The sequence below is a fragment of the Crocodylus porosus genome, unplaced genomic scaffold (genome assembly GCF_001723895.1).
Source record: "Crocodylus porosus isolate Cpor-Errol unplaced genomic scaffold, CroPor_comp1, whole genome shotgun sequence".
Taxonomy (NCBI): domain Eukaryota; kingdom Metazoa; phylum Chordata; order Crocodylia; family Crocodylidae; genus Crocodylus; species Crocodylus porosus.
Window position 1 is genome coordinate 1522857 of NW_017728904.1, and position 24659 is coordinate 1547515.

The following is a 24659-nucleotide window of genomic DNA, read 5'->3' on the forward strand; positions in this document are numbered from 1 at the left end:
CTAGGGGCAAGCACAGCCCCACCGGGGCAGGGCAAGTGTTGGGGGACGGAGCTGCAGCTTGTCTGGTTGGTGCAGGAGGGGGAGGCAGCTCCTGCTGCTGCACGCTGCTCATCCAGGAGCCGGTGGCCTGGTGCATGCCCACTTGTCTGGTAGCTCCTGCTGCTCATCCGGGAGGGCATGGGGGGGGGCATGTATGCCCCCTGATCTGCGTGGGGAGGACTAGGAAAAGCCCCATGTAGCCCTAGTCCCAACCCACTTCACGCAGATCTGAGGGCACACACCCTCCCCACCATGCCCTCCATGATGACCAGCAGGAGCAGTGGTAGGAGCTGCTGGACCAGAGGACAAGCACCAAACCAGTGGCTCCCAGAGGAACAACAGGAGCTGCCCCCCAACCCTCCCAGACAAGCCGTGGCTCCGTCCCATGCCTGCCCCGCCCCAACTGGGCAGCGTTTGCTGAAGCCCCACTCCTCCCTCACCACAGGGGCCTTGATTTGACTCCCCATGCCCTTTCCCTTTCCCCTCCCCTTCCAGCGCACTAGACTTACCACCCGCATGCAGCCCTTCAGGCTGCAAGGCTGGTAATGGAAATCAGAGCGGTAGTGGCCGATATGCTTTCTTAAAAATCGGCTATTGGTATCAGTCTCAAAAATCTCTTATCAGTGCACCCCTATATTTGACTTTACTGGTCCCTTATTTTTGCTAACTTCTCTGTGAACTGCACAACCCCAATTAAAAAAAACACAAAAGAAGCAGCAACCAATAAAGTTGTGTCAACCCTTCACCCTACTCCTTGCATCCTTAGCCCTTTCCCTTCCTTTATTTTGGTTTTTTTAGACCTTTCAGGGCAGGAATTGTCTTTATCTATATTTGTGCAGTAGCTAGCAGAAGATGCCTGTCACTGTTGAATGGAGTTGAACAGAAAAAGTTGTGTTCAGTATCATGTTAGTCAATTCACCTGCTGCCGACCGCACTGTAGGTTAGGGGTAATATTTTCAAAGTGCCTAAGTGAGTTGCACTATTTTAGCATCCCACAGCAAGTCAACACAATTCTTCTAAGATTTGTCATAATCTTATGTTTTGTTCTGGAAGGCTGGCCACAATTTCCTATCACTTTAGCCTCTGTCTTAACACTAATCCAGGAATCTTATTTGTTAAAGTAAAACCTTACAAATGAGACACACACACACACGTGATGTAAGAACAAAATCTCTGCAGTGTAAGTTTTTAAATAAACACCTTGAAAAATATACACTTGATTAATGGCAGACACTATTGAGGCTGAAAAATTAAGACATGTAAGATAGTTAGACCTTAGCTTTATTTGGTAATATTTTCTGTCAGAATTCTTGAAGTGTTGAATCCAAATATATGACTGATTGATTGAGGGCTGCATCACTGTCCTACCACAGAACATAATTTTATAAAAGAAAAACTAAAGAGTTACAATAAAAAAAAAGAAATCTGGATAAAAATAAAAGTTTCTTAGGTCTTAACCTTTATTTAAATTGACAGTAGAAAGGAAACTCAAATTAAACTGCACTCTCACTTTAACCTGTTCCATTTTTTTTTTTATTGTACTACTTTAATTTTTGGAGACCTCAGTACTTGAACACAGCAAATGGTTTCAAGTTTTAAAGAGAAGCTTCCACAATGGAGAAAAATGTAAACCTGTACAACTGATTGTTATTATTGTCCAACTTGCTTATTTTATAATACGTCTATGATTAATGTAGCCCTTCCAATTCTTATATAACCCTCTGGTGGTATATATCAGAACACAGAATGGTAGCCTGAAAAGGATTTTTTTTAATTGAATCTCTGTCCTCTTTGCTTTTTTATGGTGTATAAAAAGGCCCAAAAGGGTTTAAAATAAACACACAGAACAAATGCTCAACTTTTTAATACTGGTTAAATTACCTTAGAATTATAAATGATTTACAATATTTTCTTCCCTGGTTTCACATCTTAGAACTTGCATATTGTGAGCTTTAAACACTATCAAAAGGGTTAGGATACTGGATCTTTAAAAAGGGTTTAACGTATCCAAACTATTAGTATCTCACTGAAGAGAGAAATCCTGCACACAAGGCCTTATGACAGTGCCGACTGTGACACTGACCATGCCTCGGTCAGATGCAAAGTCAGAATCAATGCCTAAAGATCCACTGTAGAGAAACTACCAGTCATCCTCAAATTGACATCAGCCAAAATAGAGAGATGCAGACTATCCAATGAAGAAGTCGTGAAAGCAAGTTTATCTAACGGCTCGGCCAACAAGGCTTGGGAAAGCTTAAAACTAACATATACAACGCTGCTGTAACACCATTTGGCAAAAAATGCAAGAAAAATGCACACTGGTTTGAAGAGCACTCTAAAACCCCTTTTACCTCCACTGGTTGAGAACAAAAGGATAGCGCTAACCATCTACAAGAAATCTCCCAACACCATGACCCTGGAAAATTTGAGAAAGGCTTGAAGAGAAATGCAAGGGGAGGCTAGGAGGTGTGCCTAAGACTTTTGGCTGAAACTCTATGACGATATGCAGAAAACTGCTGACCCAGGTGATACAAAGGCATCAAATGATCAGTTGGTCTAGTCAAAAAGAAAGCAACTCCACTGAAAGACTTAAATGGAAAAGTCATCGCTGATAAACAAAATAACTCCAGTGCTGGACTGAACACCATGGAGTAGTATACTCCAGTGAGACTGAAATCAAACACAAAGATCTTGAAGAATTACTACTGTTTGAAGTTATGATGGATTTGGACAACAGGCCTATATTAGAAGATTTGTAGAAAGCCATTAAATTGATTCCTGGGAACAAGGCATCTGGCAACAATTGCTTGCCTGCTGAAATCTACACATATACCAACAATGAATTACTCTGAAAGCTCCATGAAGTTATACTGCTGTTAGAAAGACAAAATGGTACCACAAGATTTCAAAGATGCTTGGTGTATACAGTTATACAAAAACAAGGGGAATAGGATCAACTGAGACAACTATAGAGGTATCTCCCTGTCAGATGTCATTGGAAAAGTTGTCACTTGCATTATGCTCCCTAGGCTGCAATCTCTAGGTGAAATAATCTATCCTGAAAGTCAATGAGGTTTTCACTCAGGGGGTGCATCTACATATGTGTTTTACTGCAGAGTAGACTAAGTAGGTCTGCAGTAAATCGTCACCATCGACACACATGCCAGTATTAGGGCACTGTAAATTAATTAACTCTGATGTAAGATAGTACTGTCATCTTACGGCTGAGTACCTATATGCAATGAAATGCACATGCAGACGATGACAGGGGCTGGCTGGAGCATTAAGGTGCTAAAGTGCATGGGCTGCCTATCACCTAGCCCCACAGTTCAGCACCTGTGTGACCCAGCTTGCCCCTCTGCCACCCAGGACCCCCCTACCAGCTTGGGGCTGCTCCACCCTTGCTCAAAGTGCTGTGGTCCCGGCCGCATGTGTAGATACTCTACTTGGGGGCAGTTGACTCCAGTGCCAATTGCGCCAGTTATTGCTCTGGTTTAATTGCATGTGTAGATGTACCCAGGATGCTCCACCACCGATATGATATTTTTGGTGAAGCAACTGCAAGAAAAGTATGGAGAAAAATGAATACCACTGTACAGTCAGCATGGGTTCATAGCAGGCAGCTCCTGCCTCACTAGCCTGGTTACAAAATGCTTGGATGAAGGAACAGAGGTATTTACTTAGATTTTAAAAAGGCCTTTGGCACAGTGTCACACCCAATTCTTATAAATAAACTAAACAGTTGCAATGTAGATTATTACACAGTCCGGTGGGTAGAAAATTGGCTTATGGGACGCACCAAGGATGGTGGTGGACAGGTTGGTTTCTATCTGTAGAAATGTAGGCAGCAGAGTCCCCCGAGGCTCTGTCCTGGGACTGGTACTATTCAATACTTTCATCAGTGACTCAGACGAAGGAGTAGAAAGCACCCTGTCCAAGTTTGCTGATGACACCAAACTATGGGGGGTACTACACAAACTAGATGGCAGGGAGCGAATCCAGGCTGATTTGGACAGGCTAGGGAAATGGGCCAAACAGAATAGGATGCAGTTTAACACGGATAAGTGTCATGTCACCTGGGGAGGAAGAATCATCAACACTCTTATACTCTAAGAGGTACCACTCTGAGTAGCACAACTGTGGAAAGGGATCTCAGAGTAGTAGCTGACTCCAAAATGAACATAAGTCACCAGTGTGATGACGTAATAAGTAAAGCTAACCGCACCCTTTCTTGCATAAGTAGGTGCATCACAAATAGGTTTAGGGAGGTGATACTTCCCCTCTGTGTGGCATTGGTCAGGCCACAGCTGGAGCACTACGTCCAATTTTGGGCACATGCTTCAGGACGAATGTGGATGGCCTGGAGAGGGTTCAGGGGAGGGCCACTCATCTGGTTAAAGGCCTACAGAAAAAACTCTATGTGGACCGATTGGGAGACCTGAACCTCTTCAGCCTCCGCAAGAGGAGGCTGAGAGGTGATTTTGTGGCCGCCTACAAACTCAGTGGGGAGGCCAACAAGAAATAAGGGGATACAATGGTTACCAGGGCGCCTGTCAAGGTAACTAGAAATAATGGCCACAAACTGAAAGGGAGCAAATTCAGATTGGACATCAGGAAAAAATTCTTTACGGTGAGGGTTGCCAAAATAAAGAACACACTTTTGAGGGAGGTGGTGCTGTCCCCTTCCTTGGAGATAGTTAAAAGGAGATTGGACAGACACCTGTCTGGGGTCATCTGACCCCAGCACTCATTCCTGCCCAGGGCAGGGGTTGGACTTGATGATCTAGTAGGTCCCTTCTGACCCTAACGACTATGAAACATAACCTTCATCAATCTGATGAAGGCCTTCAATATGGTCAACAGACAGTAGGGGTGTGCAAAACAGGCTGTATTCAATTTAGATATGGCCTGAATTGGGGACAGAGATTTGATTTGTTGACTCGGATCACCGTCTCTGATTTGATTCAGCTAAATCTGAAGATTCAATTTTGATCTGGAGAATCAGTGACTTGGCCGTAGACACAGCTTTAAATATTTTTTCTGAATACCTTGAGGTACCAGGTGCGGCTCGTGAACACTGCGATGCTGGGGCAGATGGAGTGTCCCCAGGAGCACGGGGGGGGGGGGCCTTCCACGTGCTGGGCAGCAAACCTGGAAGTGGACCAGAACTACTTCTGGTCCACTTCTGGGTCTGCTGAGGAGTGTGTGGCCCTCACTCCCCCTCCAGCTCAGCAGCTGGCTGCAGGAGAACTCTGGGTGGCCCCCCAGACCCAGGAGAAACCAGTCACTGAGCTGGGGGAGGTGCAGGGGAGCTTTCTCCCAGCGCGCTCCTTGGCAGACCTTCTGGCTCACTTCTGGGTCCGCTGCTGAGCACACTGAGGAGGCCCCCTCCATGCTCCTGTGGGATGCTCCATCCACCCCACCATCAAAGCATTCACGAGCCATCTGGTACCTTGAGGTATGCAGAAAAAACATTTAAAGCTGTGCCCATGTCTGAATTGCCAAATCTTTCTGAATCTCTCCGAATCGATTTGGAGGGTTCCGATTCAATTTGGAGAGATTAAAGGGTCTCCCGATTTGATTCGGAGTCAGTGATTTGGTCATCAAGGTATGAAGGCAACTGTAGCATACAAAAACAAAGAATCAAATGCTTCCGAAATCAACAATGGGGTGAAACAGGGGTGTGTCTTAGCCCCCGTGCTCTTTAACATCTACTTTTCATTCCCACTTCTTCATGCATTCAAGGACAGCAATGATGGTTTATCCTCGAACCAGACTACATGGAGGCTTGTTTAATATCATAAGGTTTAGAGCAAAAACCAAGGTGAAAGAGCTGATTCTGAGAGATTTCCTGGTTGTAGATAACCACAGCGAATCTTGGAATAACAACAAACTATCAACTAAGGTGAAGATGCATATCTACAAAACTTGTGTGCTGTCATCCTGGCTTTATGGTTCAGAAACACGGACTACATATGCCAGATGCGTCAAGAGACTTAACAGCTTTCATATGAGATGCCTGTACAAGACCCTGAAAATAAAGTGGGAAGACAAAATACCAAACACAAAGTGCTGGAGTGCATAGAACTAATACACCTACAAACCACTACAAAGAGGAGGAGGTTGCAACGGCTTGACCATGTCAGAATGGAAGGAAGACCATATCCCCAGCATGATCCTGTCCAATCTGAAGGGAACATCTGCCACTACATGCAGCCCAGCATGAAGTGGGCTCTGATCCCGAGATGGAAGCCAGGCAAGACAGGAAGCAGTGTGCTGTAAACTTGGACTCTAACTCAGACAACACAAGAATCTGTGAAACTTATAACAAGCTGTATCACTCTCAAATAGGGCTAGTTAACCACAAGTGGATTCACCATAAAGGATCTGGGTTTCCCGTTTCCCATGGGAAAACGGAGAAAAATGCAGCTTTCCCCCTTTGCCTTAGAAAAACACAGATTTCTCATTTTTGATGGAAAAACACTTTTGTAAAGAGCTCTCTGCAGGCTGGCAGAGTTCCTGCCTGCAAGGGGTTGTGGGGAGTGGCAGGAGGGCAGTCAGGCAGGGGGTGCCACGTGCATGTATATGACATGGCTACCAGGCAGCCTAGGGAGCAGGTAAGTCAGGTGGGGGGGAGGGGGCAGGGATTGAAACCCCTAGAGGGAGGGAGTTGGGCAGGGCTGTGGATGCATCTGCTGCCCAGCTGGGAGGTGTGTGCGGCTTGGAGTCCAGGGCCACGTGCAGTCACAGAGCCCCAGCTGGGAGCAGGACGGGACCATGGGCTCATCTGGGGGGTGAGAGAGTGGAAGAGTGGGGGTGCAGGGCTGGTGCTGCACACACTCCTGAGGAGGGGCAATGGGGACAAGTGCCTCCCAGCTCTGTGTGGGATGGGGGTGGGCTGCCCACTGTAGGCTCAGGCTCTCTACCCTGCTGCCCTCCCCCAGGTCCTCTGCAGCTCAGCAGGCAGGACCTGGTATAGCAGGGCTGGGGGGCTACGGCTTGGGACTAGGGGGCCTGGATCGGTGTCCTGGTGAGCTAAAAAGACAAAGGGAGCTCTAATTTTCCATGATGGAAAACACTATCAAACGCCAAAATATAGGTATTTAGAATTTATTTTACTATAAGAATAGAGGCACTGGCAGGCTTCCAAATTGCTTTAAAATTATAACTATATCAATAAAACATTGTGTTCAACTGATACCTATATATATAGCAGCGTTCCATTTTAATCGTGGATTTGGGGGGCTTTATTAGAGAATTTGTTATTTTTATCAGCAAATTTACTATTTTTATTAGAGAAAATCAGGATCTCTACTCATCAGGCACCTGACAAGACCACTTACATGTACATCGTGATCCAGAGGATCAACAGCTGCCTAACTGAAGACAGATCATATTAATAAAAGCATCCAAAAATAACCTGTCTTAAAACAATGTTACTAAGAGCAATTCAAAGAACTCAGCTTTCACTCTCTTAACTTGTGGAATCATTATTAACTAGTTGTCCAATCATCAGACAATCTTTTAAGGACAAACAAAACTTGAATTTCAAGCAGGAAAAAAAACCCATTACGGCTTCTTTATATGTGATAAAGAAGAAAATAAGAGCACAAGTACTATTTTGTTCTTTTGTGGGTTACCTTTGCTTTGTGATGTTACCAGGATGCCTGCAGGAATTATGACAGAAATGGCTAAGACAAGAAACATTTATTCTAACACAAATTTCTAAAAAGCAAAGGAAATACTGCACATAGTGACACCTAAATTAGTACACAATATTCTGTAGAACACTTGTGCAGAATATTTTTTAGTTTTTGGGGAGGGAAGGAAATCTACTTTAGGATTTTAAAGCCCACATTCTCCACTGACACTGTGTCTAATCTAGCTAGGAAATAACAGAATGCAGGTTAACCTTCTGAAAAATAATTCCATTAAAATATACTCTGGTCTTCAAATAACTTTCTCAAGTTAGCTTCCTTTTTTTTTTTTTTTTTTTTTTTGCTTTATTCATTTTATAAGTAAAAATATGAATTCCCTAATTACAGTTAATAAAGATCAACTGGTATAAGATTTTAAAAATTCCTGTGTTCCCTTTGGGTCACACAATACTACTACAGCAAAAGCTGTGTTAATCAGCACTTTATTAGCTGGAAAACTCTATTAACTGGCATCCGAAGGACAGGGCAAAAGCAAAACCAGAAGTACTGGGGACTTCCCATTTTGCTGCTGCAAGCCGAATTTTTCTTTGCCACTTCTTTGGCCCATGGCTCAGGTCAAAGCAGCCTACACGGGCCCCTCCCCCATCATTTCAAGTTGTTTTATAATAGTACCTAGGGGTGCCTATAAACCCAATGTTACCTTTGCCACACTTCACAAAAATTATTTTATTACCTTTGAAATATGATAAAAGTAATAACATGCCTTACAAGAAAGGATGTACCAAGAAGAGCTCTCCTACCTGCCAGTGGCTGTAGTGACTTTTCAATAGAAGGCAATGGCTCCTTCCTAAGAGGTCGACTGAGAGAAATGTCCTGTGCACTGAAGAGTCCAGGGCTGTCGGTCAACTTTTTACGTCCACTGGTGTTGGTAGAGGTGGTCACTCTGCAGCTGCCTATTGCACTTGTGAAAAGATTTGTATGTTCGTCACTGCTGGCTGTTTCAGAGCTAGGAGTAAATCCTCCCAAGGACAGACCTGGGGAGTTGTCAGAACAGTCTATTTGTAATGGCGTCTGTAATCCCAATGCTAACGTATTCGATTCCGAAGGCTCTCTCCTGACCCACTGCTCCTCTCTGCTGAGCAAACCCTTTGAAGGTGAAAGGTGCGGACAAGACATATGACACCTGTGTTTCTCTTTATGTTTGTATCTCTCGCCAACAGCCTCCTTCCCAAATCTATAGCGCTTCAAGGATTCTAGGACCGTTCTAGAAGAACTGTTTGCTGTTATAGTGTCCATAGAAACCTGCGGTTGTTCTGAAGAACGATGTTCTCGGTGTTTATGACGATGTCTGTGCTTATGTTCAAGCATCCAGCCATAAGCCATTTCGGGTGGAACACTGGGATAGGTGCTCATCGACAGGAGTGGAGTCCTGCTGGTTGTAAGGAAGGCCTCCTGACGCAGAAGCTTATGTTTCTTCTTGTGGTATTTGGCAGGATTAAGAAGCAAGTGGCCTGTATGCATGTAAGAAGGTGGTGGAAGTGGGGTAGTGAAAGAAGGAGAAGGTGGTGGAGGATAAAGAGTTGGAGGGTACCTTCCATAATAGCCTAAGCCTATAGGAGCAGCTGCAAGGGGAGAAGGAGAGTAAGGCATGCCATAAGAAGGATAGAAGCCAGTACTGGAAAGAGGAAAGCTAAGGCTATGCATAAAAGGCATCTCTGCCATAGCTTCTCGCATTTTGGGGGGTCTGCCTCTTTTCTTCTTTAAATCAGGTTTTCGAATATAGTGCAAAGGATCTAAAGGAAAAGTGGGGTGGGTATAGAAGCTATTGAAATTTATTCTGAAAATAGTAGGCAATAGGTCTCGGGGTATAAAATGATGACTTCTGTGGGTAATTCTTATTTCACTCAGGCGACTTATTAGTTCCTCCAGCTCAGCAAGGAAATCAGGATCCTGCCTACCTCGGAGCTGGGGGTACTTCTTTTTCCTTTTTCGCTTCTGTCTTTTCATTTTGTCATAGCTGAGATAATCATGACTCCGGCGCTTACATTTGTGTTTGTGTTTTTCTTTTAGGCTACTTAAAACTGTTGATGTTTCAGGAGGAATGAGAGATACGTGATCAAATGAATGCCTTTTCTTCTTCTGTCCACAGAACTTCTCTGCTCTGTCTGAAGTACTGTTATTATCTGTTCCTATCCCACTGTCACTAGGAATGGTCTCGTCACTGTGAGACTCGCTGATTGGTGAAGGAGTGGCTTCCTTCAGAGATGTCAGCTCACTTAAGTGAGAAGGAGAGTTTGGCAATAAAGTAGGAGGAGATAATCTCCTCCTGCCCTTGGAGGCCTTTTTCATTGCAAGGGTCTGAACCACTCCGCCCTGTCTAGCGTGTATGTGTAAATATGGCACTGAACTCGGCTCAACAAAACCTGTATCGCTACTGACAGGGCTCTGCCCCCCACTTGCTGCAGAAGACTGAGAGCAAACTGGAGATGGAAGAACCTCTGAATTATTAGCGGCTGAAGGCAACAGTGGGGGAAGTACTTGACCTAGTGATGTCCCATTCGTTTGCTGGGCAGACTTCTCAAGAGCAGTTAAACTGGCAGCATTACTACTTAAAATACCATTTAGGACAGTTTTAGGTTTCCTACCTCTCCTCTTTCCTATGTAAATGGTTCCTTTCTTGCTGACATTTATCTGCTGCCCTAATTTAGAACCAAATGTGGCAGCAAGAGTTGACACTGTATTGTGGAGTTTTGATTGCACTTTCCCTTTGTTATTTGGTTCCACTGTACTAGAGAGGATTTGATTCAAAAGTTTCTTTCGCTTCAAACTTTTCATTTTATTTATTTTTCGGATAATTGTTTTCATTAATTGCCCATTATTTCTCTTGGTAACTTTTCTGTCTGATTCTACCTCAAGGTCAGACATGCTGCATACAGTTTGCTGAACTTCCTCTGGGCCTCTGAGCTGTTCCTTTCTCTCAAAGAAATCCCCACTCCGGTGCTGGTCACTTTCAGACTCAATCTTATTGGAATTATCTGTAGCAACAAAAGGTGCTACAGAAAGAACAGGTGGTTTCATTTTAACTGATGATCTGATCTGCCTTTTGGGTCTCCCTCTCTTCTTTGGAAAAGCCTGGCCTGTTAGGCTTTGTTTTAAGGAGGGAATTTCTACCTCTGGCTGCAGAACAGGTGGCTCCTGCTCCTCCTTTGACTGCACAGAGAAAACTTTTGATGCTGGGATTTTTAGGGTTCTCTTTGGGGGACCTTCAAGCTCAGGCATCTCCTTTGATTTTGGCCTTCCTCTTTTGGGCTTATACATTTCAGGTAAGAGGTCATCTGCCATACACATGCTGGAAGGCTGTTTGTGGGTAGTATAGAATTTTTGAGCCTGTTTGTCAGCTTCTGTCAGCAGTGCAAGCGACTGTCCACTACTAGACTTGCTCAGTTTTGGCAACTGATGTTTGACAAATTCATGTTCTATAAATGATGATGACCCTATATTTTTCAAGAACTTGGCCTGTTCCAGATTACTGCTTGACAATGTACTGTATGAAATATTTTTAAAAAGCTCTGACCTTTCTAATTCTAGACCCTTTGGAGACCGACATGCATTTCTAGACACCACTTTAGTCCATCGTGGTTTCCTTCCTTTTCTTTTCTTTAATGGTTTTGACTGCTGACTAGTGCTCAGACTTTCAGCACCTTGGCAGGATTTCTCCGATGCAGTTATTGCGCCAATCTTTAGAAACTGTTTGCTATTAAACAAACTTGTGAAACTAACTACTGAAGGGGTGAGAGAAGCATGAATGCTTGATTCAGTTACCAAGCTGGATTTCTTTCCTATAGCAGGAACAGTTCTTGGGGTTTCTACACGTGTGCCTTTTGAATCGTTTAAATCTTTGTCAGTACTCAGACTGTGATTTAATGTTCTGTTCAGGTTCAGAAGTGTACTGTCAGAAGAAAAATGGGTCTTTCCACTCTGCTCAGAAATTCCTTCTAACAGATCTGCTGTGGTACTTAAATGCAAAGGATTTGAAATTAACTGAGAGGAAGATGCTGTGAGACTCCTACTTAAGGTAGTAACAGACACAGTGGGTGAAGGTGATGGGAGGTTTCCCTCCCCTACTGCACTAAATGGGGACTTTGCTGTAGATACATCTGAAGCTCCTCCCGTCCTGAAGTCTGGTGAAGTGCAATATACTGGAGGCTGCTTTTCATGCTTAGATGCCTCAAAAGTCCCCTTTTCATTGGATGAGAAACAGTCTTGTGGAATGCAGGTTCCTTCCTTACATTTCTCTGTATCTACATCAGCAACCTCTTTCCGAGAAAATTTTTCCAGGACACTTTCTTTATTCTGTCTTATAATATGTTTTTCAAATGTTTTACTGTTGTTATTGTCTTTCAGTAAATCTGTAGTCTCATGGCTTTCAAGGCTACTGAGGTTTGAACTGCAAGAAAGCTTGAAGGGCTCTGTAGAAGGCATGTGAGAAAGGCTTGTGTCAGCTTTCAGAGTCCCAGAGTCCTTGTTAACTACTAACCCTACTGGACTGCCAATCCCCAGTGGCTTCTTCCCAGAGTCCTTGTTAACTACTAAACCCACTGGAGTGCCAATCCCTGGTGGCTTCTTCCCAGAGTCCTTGTTAACCAATACCGTTGAACTCCCAAGGGTCATTGGCTTCTTCCCAGAGTCCTTGTTAACCAGTCCCACTGGAGCGCCGATCCCTGGCGACTTCTTCCCAGAGTCCCTGTTAACCAGTCCCACTGGAGTACCAATCCCTGGTGATTTCTTCCCAGAGTCCCTGTTAACCAGTCCTACTGGAGTGCCAATCCCTGGTGACTTCTTCCCAGAGTCCCTGTTAACCAGTCCTACTGGAGTGCCAAACCCTGGCAGTTTTTTCCCAGAGTCCCGGTTAACCAGTCCCACTGGAGTGCCAATCCCTGGCAGCTTCTTTCCAGAATCCCTGTTAACCAGTCCCACTGGAGTGCCAATCCCTGGCAGCTTCCTCCCAGAGTCCCTGTTAACTGACCCTGCTGGAGTGCCAGTCCCCGGTGATTTTTTCCCAGAGTCCCTATTAAGCAGTCCCACTGGAGTGCCTATCCCTGGTGGCTTCTTCCCAGACTCCTTACTGGTCAATCCAGTTTGAGTGCCAACCCCAGGTGGTTTCTTTCCAAAGTCCTTGTTAATTAATCCAACTACTACAGAACTTGTCACTGCCTGCTTTTTCCCAGAGTCCTTGTTAACTAACCCAGTTGAAGTGCTAATCCCTGGTGGCCTCTTTCCAGAGTCCTTGTTAACCAATCCAGCTAAAGGGCCAATCCCTGCTGGCTTCTTCCCAGAATCTCTGTTAACCAATATGGTTGCACTGCCAGTCCCCAATGGCTTCTTCCCTGAGTCCTTGTTAACCAATCCAGCAGCAATGCCAGTTACTGACAGTTTCTTCATCAAATCCTTATCACCCAGGCCAGCTGCAGTCCCAGTTCCTGGCAGTTTCTTTACAAAGTCCTTATTACCCAGTACAGCTGCAGTCCCAGTTCCTAGTTTCTTATGCTTTGTTTTGGAAGACTTTGAGGGGGGGCAAGTGGCAATAAGCTGAGCCAGTTTTTCTGTTACGGTTGTTGCTCCATTAATTTGTGTTCGGTCCTTCAAGTCAGGATCACGGCTACCAACAAAAGGAGGAGGAACTGACTTTATATAATCTGTCATTTCAGACTGTAGTGGAGAGAACTTCTTAGAGGCAGGATTTGTTTCTCCTTGTACACTTTCCTCAGCATGAAATTCAACTGTTGCAACTTCTCCAGATTTCTTGTACAATTTTGCAGGGTCCTAAAAGTTTACAAAAAGAAAAATACTTTAGGAATTGAGTAAAACCAGAGAAGTTATTTCCGTCTCACCATGCTATCCTGTAATGCTGATGTACTTAATCCATGCTATCTAGTAATTTAAAAAGCCTGTAAATGAAACACTTAATTTCAGACCTTATTTATCAAAATACATTGCAATGAATATGCAGAGGCTTTTTATAGAAAACATACAAAAGCACACAATGCATCACCAAATACAAAACTTTTATTCTGTTTTAATCATAGGACATATATTTTAAAAAGATGGATTATATTTAGTGTTCACAAAAATTAGTGTTCACTAACAAGACCAAGCTGAACAATTAACTGAATAATAAAGTAATACCAAGAAGCCCCATCCGATATCAGATTACATGGAGTTAGATTCTGCACACTATCCTGAGTGTGGACAGGCAATGTGTAAACCAGTGATTTCCAAAAGAGGTCATGACCATTATGAGTGGGGACACAAGTGCCACAGACATTAAATTACCCCTGATAAGCTCAGATGAGAAGTGGGGTCACACTCAGTCATGAAATAGCTGGCAGTTGGGCTGCAGCTCAAAAAGACTGGGAACTGCTAGTGTAAAGTTATTCACATGCAGCTTTTGTTTATTCTCATCAAATCTGTCCCCCAACTCTTCCTATTATTGTAGCCAGGGGCTCTCTCCAAAGTAGATTGTTAAACATGCTAAAATATGCCAAACTGTGTTGGTTTGTGAAAAGGAACACATGTATAATATAATAAACAATCATTCCGTTCAATTATAGCTCAACCATATTTGAAATCAAAGTTTTCTGAGCTAAAACACTATGGGTAAACCAGTGTTACAGGTGTATAGGTTGTAGCCGTGTTGGTCTAAGGACATAGGCAGACAAACCAAAGCATTCCTATGAGAGTATTTCAAAAGATTAATCTCTGCCTTTAAAGAATCTTTATCTTTTAAGTGCAACTCCCATCAGAAACTTTTGAAATACACTGGACAAAATAACTTCTCCAGAGGCACAGGGATGCAATAGATTGTTGTTCCTTATAACTGTTAGGCAATTAACTGTACAGGCCTTTGTAAACTTATGTCATCTACTTGTTTGAGGGTTAAATCTAATAGGCAGAGTGAAAGATATTAGCACCAAATCCATGTAAGGTTATAACCTTCTGCAAATTAAATTAATACGAAAACTGCTTTTTCTACTGTACTTGATAGCAAGCAAATTTATATTCAACATACTTTACAAAAAAATTAACCAGGCTGGTCAAATAGCAGAAGGAAGTTGAATATACTGAACAAATAACACCAGAATTCATTTGCAGTTATTTCTCAAACAGCATCTAGAAAGCTCTGGAGCAGCTCAAATACAATGTAAAAATATGTGTTGAATAAGTTGCTGTATGAATGAGCAGCACTGCTAGAATATTAACACTATTCTTTTTAAGCAGCTTTAGTTACTTCATCCTTTTGTTAGACTTTCTTTCCTTCCTGGCTTTACTCTCAGTTTCCTATGGGTTTCAGGGACCAAACCTTTTTTAAAACTCAGAGCTTAACTTTAGGTTTCCCTGTTCATGGAAAGTCAATGGGATGTGGGCTCTTAAATTGTTTAGGCACTTTGAAAAATCCCACTGTTAAGACACCAAAACATGGATTTGGGAAGCCTCAATTCTGGCGCCCAAATTTGGAAGATGTGGGCTACTGGTCTATTTACTCTTTTCTTTTTCTCCCCACTCCATACAGTTCTTTCTTCCCCCTTCCTTACACTGCATATTCCATCTCCCCATCATATATTTTTCTGTTTCTCTTTTCTTCTCCCATATTTCTCTGAGTATTGAACATCTTCTCTAACCTACTATCAATATGCCCACTCTCTGAAATTTTACTAGACATTAAAAGACTATCTACCCAGGGACAAGGTCAAGACCAAGATGAGGCAATTTCTGACATCCTGAGCTTCTGGGAAAGAATCTAAGTTAGGTACTGGTCCCTGGATCCTGCTCAATTTACACCATCATTTTAAAAAACTATGGCAGGTAACAGTGATAATTACTGAAGGCCTCCCCACCTCAACCAGCTCCTCTCAAACATGATAATCACCTTCTTCCAACTCTAGGCTCTCTTGTTTTCTTCAAAAGTGGTCTCAGCTACTCAAAGCTTTTCCTCAACTGTTTCTGAATGCCTCTGTGTGGGATGTGGAAGCACTGTGTTGGCACATACCACAAGCCAGAAACAGCAAAGCTGCTTTAGTGCAGTCCTATGCAACAGCCAATGAGCTTTCGAATGGAGAGCTTAGTGCAGTAATCCATGCAGGCCAATGACATGGATATTCTGCTTCTGGTTCAAGAACTTGTTCATTAGTTTCACTACAGGCCTGTCTTACAACGTATAGGTGTACCCTCTGAATCCTGGTCTCAACGCATAGTTCTAGTGCTTCGGCCACCGCTCAACTCTGAAAACTCCAAGTAGTATGCGAATGAAACAGTGGAAAGACTTGTTTAGAAAGAGAAGATTCAGAAAAATAGCACTGCATTAGTTTAAACTCAGATAACATTTGAAAGCTCCTTCCCACATAATAAGCACAGGTATTCTTTTTCTCAAATCAGGCACTAAATTTGGGCCAATAGCTAAATAAGTAAAAGACATGCTTTCAGAAAGATGCAGACACAGCAAATCCTGGACTGGATGAAAGACTCAGATCTTGAATCTTAATTTGCTTTTAAATGAACGGAAGTTCTACAGAAGGTGAAGACACTCTTTTCCTCCCACTTCTGAGCAAGTGAATTTGTCAAGCCCATTGAAAATAACTGGCAGTTATATAGAAAACAAACTAAAACCACTACTGAAGTTAAACACAGGAAGCTGAAAAAAATCTGTATTTTGGCCTACAATTTCAGTGAACAAGTACCTTTCCTAGTGAAGGTCAGATATTTAGATTTTTTCAGAAAGTCACTTTACTATAGGGACTGTGAACGGAAGTAAATTGGTTTAATGAACAATTTTGGAGAATCAATTTTATTTTGCCACTTGGATACTAAAAAAACCCCCAAACCCAATAAATGGGTACATCTCAATGAGAACATTTTGTTGCTCACAGACTATTGTATCAACAGGCTGCTACTGTATTTACAAGGCATATGAGAGGCAACATTTATAAAGTGGATCAGTTGAACAGCTGTTTGTTTACTACACTCTGAAATATTAATTGAAGGTTGGTGGTATTAAGTGACTTTTCTAAATAAAAATAAGTTATTCATATGCTGTTGTCCAACTATCAGATTAACTTACAGATACATTTAACCAATTAGCTGAACTGCAAAAGCACTATATTGCTACCTTTTCCCATTATAAGTCACTAAGAGCTCAGCAATCAAAACATTTCATGTGCCTCAGGCTTTTTTTTTTTTTTTGCAGTAATAGTATCAAATGTATAAAGAAAGCTAAGAGTGAAAATTATAAAGCAATTCTGGTATTCAAAAAAATGAAAATGACCACTAATGTTCCTGGATGAGCGGGGAATATTGCTCAAGCTTTTGGCCAACATTTTACTTCACTGGTTTGACCATCCAAGGAGTCCTCCTTCCACTGAGAAAGATACCACATTAGCATTAGAACAATTATCTAAATGTTATTGTTATTAATTTCTTACAACTTCCAATACTATTTGACAGCAGCCAAAAGTAGTAACACATGGGCTCTGCCTTGAAGTGCTTCCAATCTAATTAAACACGCAATGGGGTTGGGGAAGGAAAGACGAGGGCAGGAATTACAATAAAAAGTACAACTGCTCTGGGAGCACTGCCGTCATCTTAATGGACTTTAGTTGCTCTGTTTGAATTTGTTTTAAACTGTTTATATGATAAAAACAGGGACGACACCTGGACTGAAATGGAACAACTGCCAGTGGCAATACAGAAAGTACAGGGAAAAGGTCCTGATTTCACATTGCTCTAGCATCAGTAGTTCAAGTTCCTTCAGCTGTTTCAAGGCAGAAGATAGCAACCCTCACCCCACCATGAGCTGAGCTCAGCTGCCTGATTTAAAAATAGGAGATTTTCAGAAAGCTGCTGACAGCCCTTTGACTTTGGAATTCAAGGCTGCTGCACACAAAATAAAATTATTTTCAAATACTGCCCCAAACAAAGCTTTGCTTTTGTTAGCTTCTTAGAGTATATGTAATTCCTACAGTTCCAATTCTAATTTATTTTTACTCAGTCAGGCTCATATTCCATTTTGGCCAAGCACTTGGCTGCTGATCCATCTTCAAACTACCTCCAGGCTGGGTCAACACTGAGAATTTTACAGATGTCTCCTACCATTCATCTACTACCAGTGCAATTCTGGCAGTGCTAGCAATGGTATGACTGCTAGCCACAGGTTTTAAGTGTCATCTAACACAGCTCAAAGTGTTAGATCAGTATAAATATGCTTGTGTCCAGACTGTGCTAGAGTTCAGATCCTGACTAACATTTTCACTAATCTACACCAAAATTTTCAGTGTAGGGCAGGCCCCTGCAATTGAATGTTGCTTTCAACAATGCTCATTGCCTGTGGCCCCAGGAGTGACTCCAGAAATTAAACAAGTTTCCCCCAAACAAAAAAAGGTTGTTGATTAAAATAATTTTTAAAGCAGACACCTGTTAAGGGCCAGGTCTCTCCAGCCCCAGATGTTTCAGAGGGATGATGTCTTTAGCTCCTCTCTGTTACTAACTTTGAAGTTGTTAGTGCTAAAAGGTTTTTTTAGTTTTGAAAACAGTTTGGCTCAGAGCCCAGCTTGTCTATGGCAGTCATAATCTTGCGTAAATTGTGGCTAGGGCTTCACACTTCAGATGAACTTTTTCCTGTTGTATAAACAAACAAGATAGCTGAGAAGACAGCCAATATCTGTCCTACAGCCTCAGAGGCACAGCAAGATGCCACTCTTCTCCAACACAGTATCTTCTGTTGAAGCATGTTTGCTTAAATGGAAAGGGAGTGAAGTTCACTTCCCTTGCACTGAACAACCATGACATTGTAAGGCATACTTTTACCCATGTTTATCCACAGCTCTACATTGTATATCCATCCTCTTGCTTTTACTTTGTTTCTGCTGCTCCAAGCTGGTCGATATGCAGCTGAATAGGCATTTTTCTTTCTTTTGATGTGGTACAATAGGTTCAACAGCTCTGTACTGTGGTTTGCTTTTGATAGATGCGCACAGGATTCTATCAACAGAGGAAATAATTGCTCAAGAATTCCCCCTGCTCTACTTTTCAAATGAAGACACTTTAAAATGACCAAAACTCATCAATTTATTAATAAGATTTGGGATTAAGCAGCACTGACCAAACTCACAATTGTTTCTGGGAAGTAATGCCTCATCCAGTATGTGCTTATAACATATACCTCTGTTTGGCAGGTGTAGTCACGTATGGGCAAACACTCATAGCTACATTCATTTCAATACTGGTAAAAAGTGCTAAAATCATTTTCTTGGCTACATTATGAAACTAGATATTGAAATGAAACTTCAAGTTTTGCTTTTATATTTATTTGCAGGCAAAATCATCAGAATTATCAAGTGTGTCCACCTTTGTGTGGACCTTGACTGGCTTACACTAAAGCCAAAATGCTCAAAAAAGGGCAACCAACTAAGTGCAGGATGTCAAGTTTAGACCCCAGAAGCAGAGGTGCCCAAAGCAAGCAGGTATTCTGAAAATGTCTGCTGGTAACAATGTACTCTGCCGAGCAGAAAGTTTTCACATTCCTGGGAATTACTAGCAAGCAACAATCCATATTACATATTCTTTACACTTGTGCGCTTTTGCTCAACTTGATCTTTCTACCACATATGATACGATACGAACAAATGTTCTGAATAACCACACTAAATGTTGCCATCAACATATTCGGCAAAACTTCTCAAATACCATGTGCAGTATCTCTAGGCTAAATTATTCATACACACGTCACATACTCCTGTCTCAGAGTCAGTCTTAACTAGCTACCATGACCAAATAGAAAAAAAAAGAGTAATATTTTTGTTCAAGAGGAAGTGAGGTTTCTTCAAAGAATGAAACTGCAGAAGAGATTTCATGCTTTTCTTCCTAAATTACCACAAAGGCTGGAAAAGCTAAAATGAGGAACTCTTTTCAGGTTTGCCACCTTTTGCTTGTGAATTTTTCAGCAGCTAGTTGTGATTTCATCAGCAAAATTTCCTGCAGTGCTCACCTATTCAACCAAGGACAATAAAGGAGCCACAAAATATCTTCACTCAGCAGTTTAACAGAGAAACAGCAAGGCAGAAGAACACAGGCAGGTTCATTCTGTTTCATTGTTTTAACCATGAATGTTACAGAGGTATACCAATTATTTTTTCAAACAATTGTTTGTTGAGCAGTGAGTTAGTCTGCATAAGTATTATGCAAGCAAGTAATATGTTCTGAGGGAGAAATTCTAAACATGAAATTCATTATTTAATGGGCAAACTGAACTAAGACACATAACATGGTAAGAACTGCAATTTTTCTTAAGAAGGATTCTAATTTTTCTGAAGAGGCTAACAAGAGATCATTTCATCTACTTCTCTGTGGTCCCTGTTGATCAGCTGAGCACATGACAAGGATTAAATTCTCCTTCAATTTCAGCTTCCTTTCTTCAAAGTACAGGTATTTTGGAATGTGGCAAAGTGCCTTTACCTTTTTGTAGAAAGAAAAGGAGTTGTAGGTATTCAGTGTTCACTTTCATTTTCTGAAGCATAGCTACAAAGGGAAAAGGTATTACTGTATTTCACCACAGACTGCAGAAATTGCTCAGACATCAAACCCATTATTTATCTGAAATCATGCTGAGCATTTATTTTAAAAGGTGCATTTGAACTGTCTTACTAGAAATACCATGAGACAGAAAAGCAGATCATTCTAATCCAGCTGGAATGCCAAAACATGAAATGGGAGTCGGGATTGTGCATAGTAAAACTCATTTAAAAATAGTGTGCAGTATAGTTTTTCATTTATGTAGGGACTTACCTAAATTGCAGCAGAAGTTTGCTGCATAGCAATGCCTTTAATGTCATTCTTTTCGTCACACAACCTGCCTCTGTTGTGTGGCCAAGGCAAAAACCACAGCATTATGTACCTCTCAGCCACTCAGTGGGGCGGGGGGAAACTGGCAAAAAAAGTGAGATTAAAGGCGCCACTGCACCGCAAACTTCTACTGTAATTTATGTAGGCTCCTAAGTATATGAGATTCAAAATGAACTATTTTTGGTCAGTGGTGAGCAAAACTGTAGGGGAAAATTATATCAATACTTTTCTCTAGACCATACATTCAGGTACATTATTAGCCAAATGGCTCTGGCAACTCTGCAACGTAACTGCAGCAGCAGAAGAAAAATATATAAAAATGGAAATTATTTAAAAAAAGCAAGAGAGAGTTTAATACAGTTAGTTTAGGCCAAGATGACTATTCCAATCATATACTTTGTGCTATAACAGAGGTCAGAAAACTCACTTGATAACTTCAGCATCAAGCCTGTATTTCTTGTCTGAGCTACATACACACTGCTGTATCTTTTAAAAAACTATGCGGTATTTAAATGAAAAGATTAAATGATGGGGAATCCACTGCATGAGTAAATTCCAGTGTTTAATTAACTCCATTGTTAAAAACTGCGAGAAAGTTAGCTATATTTTGATGTAGTGAAAAAGCCTGCTTGTTCCATGACTCTGAGAAGTACAGCAGTAGTTTGAGAGATACTGATGCTCCAACTGATCAAAAGGAGAAAGCGAACAAAGTGTGTCAAACCATCCTCCAGACTGGAGGTGGAACACTAGGCCAAGAACCCAACCTTATTAAAATGCTAAGTAATAGATATTATGTAATAATTATTCTGAGTCAATAGCAGAAAAATGAGAACAGCAGATTCCTGGTCATGCCCTAAGCAATATCCAATGGTATAGGAAAGATTTAGACTCAGGCCATTAACAATTTATGCCTCATTTCAAGCCTGAATTTGCCTAGATTTGGCTCCCAAACACTAAATCTCTCATTACACCTTTTTCTGCTACATTAAAGAACCATCTATTCTCACAAATTTCCTTCCTCTGTAGGTACCTTTAGACAATGATAAAGTCAGCCTTTCAACCAATTATCAGAAAGTATCTGGCAGATTTAGATTTCCCCATCACATTCTCTTGATTGGGATTAGTCCAGAAAAGCAAACATAATTTCTCTTTCAGATACACAAGGCTCCTTCTACATGTGCACGGCAGAAGGCATGATTGTTGGATCGCACATTAGATCCCACTGTACCTTACTGCCAGTGCAGGGGAACCCTAACCACAGGACTCAGAGTCAGCAGCTGTTGGGGCTGTGAGTCCCCTTACCTGCTGAGCCTGGTGCCTCCTACAGCTAGGAGCCCCATCAACTAAAACCCTGCTATACATGCAAATTAAAATGCAACAGCAACCAGCTATAAAGTTAATACACATTTCTGAGGTCTAACTTTATATCTGAATAGTATTTTTTATGGTGCAACCGCTACTTTGCATGTGTAGCTGGTCTTAAGGTAACTAACTGCACAACTAACAAGCTAATTGTGCCATACCTGTCATGTGTAGAGGAGGCCTAAGATGCACTCTAGTCTCAAAGGTAAAAAAAAGAAGACACAGAAAATTAAACTGAAATAAGGGTTTTGAACTGAACAAAAACAAACAGGCGATTCTTCTTTTGCTTCTTTTTAATTAATAAAATCTAGAAGAGTTGCAGTGGCTCTTTTTATACACAAAACCACACACAGCAGGGTTCAAAATCTGTACAGCCTGAAAAATTCTATGATTTTTGAAGAATTTGATCAGCAAGAAATTGATATGCAATTAAGAGGAATTGCAATTTTTAAAATCAGACTGTGTACAACTCTTGGGTTCATCTGCTTAATTCAAGTTACCAGAATTTTGTAAAAAGATAATTTTGTTAAAAGATCTGGCACTCCTACAGCTTCAGCTAGAGCAGTAGTGCTCAACCTTTTTAGACTCAAGGCACACCTCATCAGATTCAGAGCACAGGCCCTTAGACTCAAGGCACACCCTTGGAAAAGATCAGCTCTTCATTTTCACTGCTTTTTTTGGCTAGGAAAAATAGTTGAGCTGTTCTTCTGTTGCAGAGAACTCAGGAAGCCAGAATGGCAAAAATGTTTTGACCTGCTGTGGTCTTTCTATCCGAAATCACTGGGTTTTTCTGGTGAATCATATTTGAATGTTTACAGACCTAAAAGTGCTAATACACTCCAGTGTGGCACTGTAGATCCTCAAAAGAAACTCACAGCACCCTGGTTAAGAATCACTGAATTAAGGTGCAAGATTTATCAATCTCTGTGATCAACAAACTTTCAAATAACACCAAGAAAAACCTATAGTTGATACTCCTGATGTTACAAAAATAAAATAAAGAAAACAGATTTTTTTTTAAAGAAAGCTTTCAGACCTTAAATCTATCACAGAAATACAAAAAGCACATATTTCTCAAGGCTTTTGTTTCTGCTTGCCTACCAGTTCAGGAAAATTCTTAGATGTAGGGTCAGAAGGGACCCTGTAGATCATCAGGTCCAGCCCCCTGCCCTGGGCAGGAGAGAAAACTGGGCTCAAATGACCCCAGCCAGGTAGACATCAAGCCTTCTCTTAAAGACCCCCAGGGTAGGGGCCATCACCACTTCCCTTGGAAGTTGGCTCTAGATCCTAGCTGCCCTGACTGTAAAGTAGCGTCTCCCGATGTCTAGTCTAAACCTACTCTCTAACAACTTGTAGCTGTTATTCCTTGTTAGCCCGGGGGGGTGCTAGGGGGAACAAGGTCTCTCTCAAATCCTGCTGGTCCCCCCTAATAAGTTTATAGATGGCCACCAGGTCCCCCCTCAGCCTTCTCTTGTGAAGGCCGAACAGGTTAAGGTCCTGTAGCTTCTCTTAGTAGGTCTGCCCTGTTGTCTCCACATCATGTGGGTGGCCCTCTTCTGGACCCTCTCAATGCTGTCCACATCCCTCCTGAAGTGTGGTGCCCAGTACTCCAGCTGCGGCCTGACCAGTGTCGTACCTCCTTGGCCCTACTTGAGATGCACCTGTGGATGCACAACAAGGTCCGGTTAGCTCTGCCAACCGTGACCTCGCATTTTCAGCCCATGTTCATCTTGGAGTCAATAATGACTCCAAGATCTCTTTCTACCACTGTGCTCTCAAGAAGGGAGTTTCCCAGCTTATAAGTGTGCTGCTGGTTCCTACTGCCCAAGTGCAGCATCTTGCACTTGTCAGTATTGAACCCCATCCTATTTTTGTTAGCCCACCCCTGTAACCTGTCTGGGTCCTGCGGTAATCTGTCCTTCCCTACTAGCGTGCCCACCTCACCCCAAATCTTGGTATCATCAGCAAATTTAAACAGGCTGCTTTTCACCCCATCGTCCAAGTCACTAATAAAGAAATTGAACGGTGTGGGCCTAAGGACTGAGCCCTAGGGGGACTCCACTGCCCACTTCCCTCCAGGTCGAAAAAGACCCATCTACCACTACCCTCTGAGTACAACCCTTCAGCCAATTTGCAATCTATCTGACTGTGTAGGCATCAATGCAAAAATAATACTGTCTCACAACAGAAAAATTATCTTTGCAACCAGGTTTAGGAATAAAACATTTTTTATATAAAAGTTTTAAATATATTTACATATGGGTAAAAAAAAGTTTAAACCTCTTAAGATATGTCTGCTTAAAACTAAGAAGTGGGGAATCTGTTCTCCATTATCAGCATCCTGCCTGATTCATTATCCTCACTTGTCTGTCCAATCCAATATTTGGACAGTAAACTCTGTGTGTACTATGTACAGCAGATAGGCCCTACGAGGAGAAGCTACGAGACCTGAACCTGTTCAGCCTCCACAAGAGAAGGCTGAGGGGGGATCTGGTGGCCAGCTATAAACTTGCCAGGGGAGACCTGCCAGAGGGTCCATTCAGATTAGACATCAGGAGGCGCTACTTCACTGTCAGGGCGGCTAGGATCTGGAACCAACTTCCAAGCAAAGTGGTGCTGGCTCTTACCTTGGGGGTCTTTAAGACAAGGCTAGACAGTCACTTGGCTGAGGCCATTTGACCCCAGTACTCTTTCCTGCCATGGCAGGGG

General features: G+C 42.2%; 1 protein-coding gene across 5 annotated transcripts in view; it reads right to left on the bottom strand.

Annotated features, from left to right (window-relative positions):
- The window catches only part of ASH1L (ASH1 like histone lysine methyltransferase), an 84150-nt gene that overhangs the window by 57168 nt on the left and 2323 nt on the right, over positions 1 to 24659 (bottom strand). For all 5 annotated transcript variants that reach the window (XM_019556874.1, XM_019556873.1, XM_019556875.1 and 2 more), the window contains exon 2: positions 8498 to 13520. In XM_019556874.1, coding sequence (XP_019412419.1) covers positions 8498 to 13520 — 5023 coding nt within the window. The remainder of the gene's footprint in view (positions 1 to 8497; positions 13521 to 24659) is intronic.